Source organism: Pezoporus flaviventris, unplaced genomic scaffold, assembly GCF_033815535.1.
Source record: "Pezoporus flaviventris isolate CSIRO_AGI_PZ_B2104156 unplaced genomic scaffold, CSIRO_AGI_Pfla_v1 ptg000050l, whole genome shotgun sequence".
Lineage (NCBI taxonomy): Eukaryota > Metazoa > Chordata > Aves > Psittaciformes > Psittacidae > Pezoporus > Pezoporus flaviventris.
The window spans coordinates 3,977,720-3,987,084 of NW_026892598.1; the positions used below are offsets into that span (position 1 = coordinate 3,977,720).

General features: G+C 43.9%; 1 protein-coding gene across 6 annotated transcripts in view; it reads left to right on the forward strand.

The window, feature by feature from the left end:
- SEMA6A (semaphorin 6A) overlaps positions 1-4,527 on the forward strand; it is a 114,934-nt gene extending 110,407 nt beyond the window's left edge. For all 6 annotated transcript variants that reach the window (XM_061468701.1, XM_061468704.1, XM_061468705.1 and 3 more), the window contains one exon: positions 369-4,527. In XM_061468701.1, coding sequence (XP_061324685.1) covers positions 369-1,558 — 1,190 coding nt within the window. In that variant the 3' untranslated portion in view covers positions 1,559-4,527. The remainder of the gene's footprint in view (positions 1-368) is intronic.
- Positions 4,528-9,365: the final 4,838 nt, after the last annotated feature.

Below are 9,365 nucleotides of genomic sequence, written 5' to 3' on the forward strand. Positions count from 1 at the left end.
GAGGAGAGAAATAAGCAGTATGTCAGAGTAGGAGAAGTGATAGCTCTGACCTCCTGAAGTCAGGAGTGGTTGCCCAGGGCCAGTGTTTCAAACTGATTGCACTTGCCCTGCAAGTGAATTTTCTCTCCCTTGCTGAACTTCATAGTCTTCAACTCCAGATCTGAAAGCTGTTCTGAAAGCCCAAGGCTGCACATACAAGATGTAGCTGGCAGGTACAGTTTGCCTTCAAATTTGGGCAAGCTGGTAAAAAAATCACCTTGCAAAACACAAACCAACCTTCCAGAGCATGCCTTTGAACAAAGTAGTTAATGATAAGTAGCTTTTCCCTGTCCTTTGTTTGTTTAACCACTGTATGCTATTTATTGCAGGAGTGATTCGTGAGAGTTACCTGAAGGGTCATGATCAGCTGGTGCCAGTCACCCTGTTGGCCATTGCTGTTATTCTTGCTTTTGTCATGGGGGCCGTCTTTTCGGGCATCATTGTGTACTGCATCTGTGACCACCGCCGCAGAGATGTGGCCGTTGTGCAGAGGAAGGAGAAGGAATTGACCCACTCTCGCCGTGACTCCATGAGCAGTGTTACCAAGCTCAGTGGCCTCTTCGGGGATGCTCAGTCCAAGGAGCCAAAGCCTGAAGCTATCCTCACACCTCTGATGCACAACGGCAAGCTGGCTACCCCAGGTAACACTGCCAAGATGCTAATCAAAGCTGACCAGCACCATCTGGACCTGGCCGCCCTGCCAACCCCTGAGTCCACCCCAACCCTGCAACAGAAGAGAAAGCCTAGCCGTGGCAGCAGGGAATGGGAGAGAAACCAGAACCTCATCAATGCCTGCACAAAAGATATCCCCCCAATGGCCTCTCCCGTGATCCCAACTGACCTGCCACTCAGGGCTTCTCCTAGCCACATTCCCAGTGTTGTCGTCCTGCCCATAGCCCAGCAAGGCTACCAGCATGAGTACGTTGACCAGCCAAAAATGAGTGATGGAGCTCAGATGTCTGTGGAGGACCAGAATGCCACCCTTGAGTACAAAACTATCAAGGACCATCTCAGCAGCAAAAGCCCCAGCCATGGGGTTAACCTGGTGGAAAATCTAGAGAGCATGCCACCAAAAGTACCCCAGCGGGAAGCCTCCCTCGGGCCCCCGAACACCTCATTGTCACAAAGTGGCCTGAGCAAGCGGCTGGAGATGCACTCTTCTGCTTACAACGTGGACTACAAGAGAAGCTACCCTACAAACTCGCTCACAAGAAGCCACCAGACGTCAACCCTCAAAAGAAACAACACTAACTCTTCTAACTCGTCCCACCTCTCCCGCAATCAGAGCTTCGGCCGAGGTGACAACCCGCCACCAGCCCCGCAACGGGTGGACTCCATACAGGTCCACGCTGCGCAGGCACAGGCTGTGACTGTATCTCGACAGCCAAGTCTTACCACCTACAATTCGCTGACAAGGTCAGGGTTGAAACGCACACCCTCGCTAAAGCCAGATGTACCTCCCAAACCTTCCTTTGCTCCACTCTCCACGTCCATGAAGTCCAATGATGCATGTACATAATCAGAGTGGGGGGGGAGGGGGGATGATGGCAATTAAGCAGAGGTTGCCCTCAAAATCCACTGTTCTGCAACTGTTATCGCTTGCTCCTCTGAGAAGATGGTTGTTGTAAGTTGAAGATGTGTTGAATTTCTGCTCTCTGGGAAAAGTGGAATATTTTTTTAAACCCGAGCCATATGACTCATGGTTGAAGGTTTGCAATTGCAGGACTTGCCCCCACAATCCACCAGTTCTTTGCTCAAAAGAGTAACCCTCCATCAGAAACGTTGAGCCAAAAGCACACAGGTGAAAGATGACTGTGACATTTCACCCCCTACCCCCAACTGCACGGTGCATTCCTGAACTGGGAAAGAGTGCTCTGAAAAGCAAAACAAATAATTACAAAAACAAACATTTAAAAAATACAAAAAATAAAAAGAAAAAAAAATAATCCATTGATAAAGCTAACTCTGACTTAACAGTGGCAGAAGTTTACTATGTGCAGGTACTGTGAAATGATGCCCATCAGTATTACAACCACTTGGTTACAGCAGTTAAATGCCGTGTTGGGCAAACTATGTCATAGATTTCTGCTACCCTTCTCTTTTAACGAATAACACACATGACTGTTAACGCAAGTAACTCTTCTTATTTATTGTTCAACTTTCTTTTTTCCTAAAGAAATGACTTCTGCATATCATCCTGAGAGCAGCTCTTCAGAGAAGTACCTTGAAAGCTATACCTATTTAACGTGAAGCCCATTAACTGGAGTAATTAAAACTCTTTTATTTTTCCAATAAATTCACTGAGGTAGATAAATTGGAGCTGAAATTCTGAACTTTGTGCCTGGACTGCCTGATTAGCTGGAACAAAAAAAAAAAAAAAAAGAAAAAAAATAAGGGGATATCTGTTTAAGTCTCTCGGCTAATTAGCTGGCTTGGCCTCTGACCTAAGACAGCAACAAACAAATACTGCGAGTTCATAACTTTTAAAGCAACTGCAAGAGAAACTCTTTAAAAGCTGCACATTTGTGCACCATTGCTATCAACATGGCTTTGTCAGTAGCTAATACATTCTGTGAAGGCACCAGCTTGTGATGTGCCATCTCATTTCACCTTGCATGTGAGACGGCAAACAAAATCCTCAAACAGTGTGAACTAATTAATATGCCGGCTGTTACCATGCATAAATTATGGTCTTATCACACGGGTTTTTCGTGGGAAATATATCTGTGAATAGCCTGTTTTCTTCCACATGTAAATTTGTGCCTTACACCCTCAGTTGTGTATACTTGTGAGCTGTAGTATGTAAAAACCTTTCTTTTTCCCCTTTGAGTAATGCAAATATTTATTGATCCTTCCTCCTCCAAGCCCTTTAAAGAACTGGAGTAAAGACACAGAATGAAGAATGTGGTGGTTATTGTCATAACCCCATGTCCCTTAAGAAATTAGGCTAGCACCATATCCTCCACTTTGATTTGACTTTATAGCTGTGCCAAGTCCTCCCTCAAAACCACCTACAAGGCACCATGCTGGGGGTTCCGCCTTCCTCCACCTCCTGCTCCCCCTTTACTGCCTGTCAGTGTGGTGATCATCTCACCGGGCAGCAGGAACCTGCCAACACCTTTGTCCAACAGGGCTGGTGTGTTCCCTGCCGGTATGTTCCCCTTTGTCCACAAGCACCGGGGAGAGGGGTCAGCCCTGCAGAAAGCCTGGCCGCACATCTTGCAGCACGCAGGGCTAAAGGAGCGAGGACAGGCAGGCAGGCTCCTGCTGTGGCTACCTGCTGCTCCAGAAGGATGCTGCATATACTTCTTTGGGGAAAAATGGCTTTGTTTTTTTTTTTTTCCTTTGTTTCTTTTGTGTGACTGTGCATGTAGCTAGCGTGGGAGTGTGCGTGCACGCAGGTGTGTGCGTGTGTGTGTGCACGCCAGTGTGCAAGTTCCTTTCCAGTCTTTCAGTTTATGCAAAAATGTAGACGTGTTTTTAATCTGTTACAATAACTGTGTCAACATACTGTAGAAAAAATGATGGGGATCGCTTCTAAGCTTTTTATATATATATATATCTACTGAACAGTATGTTTGAGTAAGGTGGTTGTTGCTGTTTCAGTTTGTTTTTTAAAATTTTATACTTCCATTTGTTTTTCAGGGCTTTGTTTTTGTTTCTGAATGATTGAAAAGACAGATTTTAAGTCCATTAGCTTATAGATGGTATATATAAAGTCTGGATGGTCTAGACCAAAGTGTGTAACAAGGGTGCTTGCATGTTCTTTCATTTCACCATGGCTTCTTTTCTGAAACAGTTTTGTTCGCCCCTAGTGAACTATGCAGACTGGAGTAGATAGATCAGTGTCCAAACTAATGTTGTTGTTTTAATAAAAACAAACAGAAGACCCTTTGAAAACAATAGGTAGCAAGGTCATTTTTTAAAAAGAACCAACTCACAAGCTTTTTACCAAGCTCCAAACCACTGGAGCACCAAACACGCAGGTGCCCTTGATATTACCCCACAAAGTGTTCTCCTAAAACATAGAGATGAATAATCATGGCAACAGCTTGTGTAGCGATCGCCTTCACAATGTACACCACACCGGTTACTGGGTTGACCTGGAAGCGTGTATTTTGTAGTTGGTGGATCTTCTGCTTTTGTCCTTTCCCTCGCCCAGTTCCCTTCCACCCTCTGTTTCGAGGGGCTCATGAACCTATGTGTGCCTTTGCTTTCCACCCTTGCTATACACTGGTAGATGCAACAAATTCAGACTTTCATTTGTTGTAAAGTTGTAAAGTATTGTGATGTCATCAGTTTCCCTTCATTTCCACATCCCCCTAATATCTGAGTCACAACTTAATGTATGTTGTAAAAAAAATTAAAAATTTAAAAAAAAAAAAATCAAAAAAAAAGGCAAGAAAGAAAGAAAAGGAGGAGGAAGAGAAAAGGGGAAATAAAAGCTCTTGATTACATATGGAAATAAAACCAGACTGTTCTACCTTATTTCTTCTGTTCTGGTTCTTTTGTTTCTACAATGATTTATCCTTTTCCTTAAAAATGATAAACAAACGTGATGCTGATCATTTAGATCAGATTATGGGGAGAAAGAAATTTGTTACTTTCTGTCTCTTAAAGAAGATGAATTTGACTTTAGAGTAAGGTGATGGTAATTAAAAATTGAATCACACATTTGCTCTCCCTCTATTCATATTCTGCATTTTCTTTTTATGAGCTTGTTCATCATCAAATATTTATGGCAGACTTGACAGTTTAAAAGATCAAGGCTGGGATTTAAGCACGCATGGTCCACCAAAATAGATCATCATACAGATGTGACTTCATCTTCAGGCTTTACATATTAATAACAGAGAAGCCTCTGTTTCCTTTTAGCAAGCATAAATTGATTGAGCTTCATAGACCTGATTTAGACGACGTTGCTGGAGAATAATTCTACAATCAAATGGTAGTAAACAGATAAATAACAAAAGAGCATATAACGTTCCTAGTCCTGGGAGCCATTAAAATGCATTCTCCCACGCTGATTTTGTGTAAAATGGGATCACTGATGCACAGCCATTTACAGTACAGGTGGACGCATGGTTACATTAGTTACTGGGCTTCGTGGGTTTTGTTTTGTGAAGAAGTTTCTTATGCTCCTGTAGAAATGAAGAATCCCATACAGTAATTTACCTTTGCTCAGGTCATAGTCAGGCTTTCCTGCCCTTCCAGGACACCTTGTTCTGGACAACCTACAGCCTTACTAATACATGCCAGTCCCCTACCTTGCACCAAGGATAGCCCTGACACTGGCTCCACAGAAAGTGGTGAAGTACTAGCTTTCCTTAAGGAGTAGAACATGATGGATTTAAAAAGAAAAGTCACAAAGTCTTGGCACACTCTCCTCAGTGGGAAAGCAGGAGGACCCTCTACAACTCCATCTCCCCTCTTTCCTCTGAAGGACACCAGGGCTCCAAAGGTGGTGGCCTTGGTCTAGCAGTGACATGCAAGAGCAGAGCAATGCAAACATTTTTCAGTGCCTTGCCTACATATGCATCTCTTTTTGTTTTTTCTCAGTGACAGGCTTCTCTTGAGCCATGCATACCAGCATGCTGTTGTGCGGTGTGGACACAGGGAGGCTGACTGCCATGGCCAAGACCTGGCAAGCTGCCCCAAGTGGTGCTATGTGACCCAGGGTCTCAGGACGGGGGGCACTGTATGGTCACACAGTTGCTGCATTTGACTGGTATGCTCCCAGAGTCACAGCAAACAGGAAAGCAAAAGCTCTCTGGGTGCTTAGGGATGAGTATGGTTTTCAGTCCTGAAGACAGTCCTTTGTGAAGTTACTTTGTCCAGATTTGTTTGAAACACTTCATATAAGCTGCACCTAAGGAAAGTATTCAAAGATTAATATACCTCTATCTTAACATTAATATTAATATGTCTCTATAAACAATTGCAGGCTGTTGCTTGGAGGATAGGGCCCAAGAGCACCTCTAGCAGTGGCACTGGCTGCCTCCTTTGCAAGAGCTCCTCCATCTGTTGCCAGTGAAGGGACGGTGCATTTAAAGTACTGGTGTGAAGGAGGGAGAGAGGGAAGGGGAATGCCCCAAGTCATGAATCTATGGGTTCTGTAACTGCTCTGCTTGTGTGGCCAAAAACTGCCACTCAAGGAAAGGTATGAACCTAGCCACCTTAAAGGAATTCCCCTTGCAAAAGGTCCCTAAACATGCACCTTTGCACCATCACACACGTAGTCCCTGACAGAGACCCGTCTTACCATACTGCTGTGCAGAAATGTCTAGAAAAGGAACCAAAGGAAACAGGGTGCATCACATTCCAGTTGCCCTGGTGGGGTCTTGGCCAGCCAAGTACAGCACAGGCATCTACAGCAGCACGCTGCAAAGGGAAGGTCACTCTATTGAGCACCAACAGCAACCCAAAGAAGAGGCAGTGCCCTCAGCCTCCAGTATGGTGGCTTTTCACAGGGGAGGAGACCACTGGGATACCCGCTGTCTATTTGAACCATGAGATCCAGCCCCTGCCACTCCTGTCACACTGCAAAAAATTCCCTGGACCTGAGCAGGGCAAAGAAGATACTTGGGAGAAAGCAGGAATGCTCTGAACACTTCAGTCAAATTAGTGTCACCTTATTCATCATATTAATGTTGACCTCATTTAGCATGCCATCGAGGATGCATGAAGTTCTTTTCCAATCAGCATTAATTTGCATACATACTTTTACACGAAATAGAACCTAGCTGAATGACTCAAAACAATAGGTCTCTGTAAATAAATCCTGGTCCATCACCCTCTTCCTCCCCTCTTTCTCTGTACGTTTTCCGCATTGTAACTTCTACAGCAGGGAATATTTTGCACCTGAAAGCTCCTTACACAAAAAAAAACGTGTTGGCAGTAAGGAAAAGCATGGGCAATTCAGTACACTTTGCTGCCAGCAGGATGGCAATACACAGTGCTGATTTTGCATGAAAGGGGGTGCCAGAATAAAGTGCCAGCACAGTAATGCATCTGCACTAGGAACAGCACAGTGGCCAGAGTCATTTCTGGGGTGCAATTCCAGATCATTCTTCTGTCACAGAATAGCAGAAATACTCTGTGATCTTTCCCAGTGCTGGACATGGATTCTTGCTCCTTAAAGCTTGCTTATAAAGCTTGTTTAAAGCAATGTGGAGGACCTCAAGTGGTAGTCTTGTCTAGACCACTGCACCGCATCAGGATCAAGCAAACCTAACCCAGTGCTGATAGTCTCACATCTCCTTGTTTTATTCTGGGAAGAAACTGAAGTCACCCAAGGGGTCAACATTGAGCATTTCAGAGTGTCCAAAGAAAATAATATGCTAAGAAAGTGGGTTGGATTGGCTTAGTTAAGGCCAGTTTTATATTTATCCTATTAAAGTTAATTTTCCAGAAGTATGGCACCTGCTCCAACAAACAAGTGTTGGAGAAGCACAGTGTGCGTGTAATACTCACATGCTTCCTGCTGATGTGTGTGTTTGTTAATGAGTCTCTAAGTAGTCTTTTTATGATTTTTCCCCCTTTTTTTAAAGGTTAGAGATACATTTCTTCTCAGAATAAGTACTAAGAAGATCATCACATCCCTTGCGCAAGGAGGATGATGACTTCTTTATATGAATAGAAACAGGTAAATAGTCATCTGTCCCCTGACTTTGTAATTTAAACAGTGTAAGTCAGTAGGAAAAGGCTATAATTGGAGTCAGAGTAAGTGAGGTGAAAATTGCTAGGTGGCAGTACCATCTGCATCTTGTTTTAATTAGCCAAGTTTATCATCAGACTATAAACTTTCTGCTATTCAAGTCCTTGTTTTATTTCACCCATCAGTTCAAAGGGATTGCCACATATCTAGGTAAGCACAATTACTAATCAGTAAAGGAGAATTATCCTCCCCACTGATCTGGCTAACAGTTACTGTGTCTAGGAGAAGGTACAAAAATATGACTAACCAAGATTATTGTCACATCTGCTTAGTGTTTCATGACAAACTCTATTGAGGCTAACAGTACCACTGTTAATTCAATTAGGTCAGTGTTTTCCTTTGCTGGCCATGATGCATTTGGAAGACCAGCAACTGTATGCAGAGCATGGCTGGCAGTCCTCTGCAAGGAATAATAGCATCATAATATATTAAGATGAAGAAAAATCTAGCAGGCTGCAGTCAGAGCACATCAGCCGTATAGCTGAACCCTGCAATATCACAAGTGGGGGAGGAAAAAAGTAGCTATGACAGGAAATTATAACAGCTATAAATGACAGAGACTACAGGAGGGAATAAAACTCATTAGGTCAGCTCTTTAAGCAAAGTGCAGGGGAAGCACAGACCAGCCTGCCTGCAGCAGTGGAGTCACTGCATGCCCTTACATTCATCCTCCTTAAGATGAAATAGCAGATGGCTAGTTCTGGATTTAAGGGAAGATGATAAATAAGGAAAGGAAACTGGCAAAGAGTTCAGTGGAAATCCAGCTCTTTGGCCTGCAAGCTCTGCCCTAGCATTCAGCCTCATGGAGGGCTTTTCAGGGCTGCCCCTTGTGCAGCAAAGCTGCCACCTCACCATCAGCAAAGAAACCACCCTGCTTTGGGGAAGCACCTTGCACAGCCAGGAGGATCAGCCTGTGGGAGTGAAGGGCACAGGTAACAGGGCTGATGGATGGGACCTTTGTTCTGACCTGCTCAGTTTGAGCTAGCAGGTACCATGCATCAGCAGGCAAGCACAGCCACACCGTAGCAAACATCAAGGAGTAAGAGACATGCTTGTGGAAATCCTATTCCAGCCTCTTTTGTGGTCAAAGGGAAAAAAGCCAAAACGTGCCTTAGCCTCAGCCAACATGTTAGTAAAAGGGTGCTGATAAGAGCTTTCCGAAACAATTTCTGCCCCCTTTTTTTTTTAATACTATCTTGCTGTGTAGGGAAAGGCACCCCATGGGGGGTGGGGGGTGGGGGCTGTGAAGAAGTTAAAAAGAGAAAAAGAAAACAAGAAGATTTTATTTCTCTGACTTTTAGCAATGATTACATAATCTTACCAATTCTCAATAAACACAACCTAAAGTATTCAGGCTGCTGATAAAGGTATTGCTTCTGATGGTGCAAGCAAACAGCAGATTGGGGTTTTTTTAACGCTGTGCAAATTGCTTGTGAAGGAACCTTTTATGAGATATGGTGGTTCACACAATTTTGTAAAGAGCAGGAGACAAAGAGTTCCTTTTACACTAAAATGGTTTCCTAGGAAACACTGTAAAATGTAACATGATATCTCTTTGTGGAAGTTCAAGGACTTGTGTGCGCGAGAGAGTGTGTTTCTCCTGACCCTC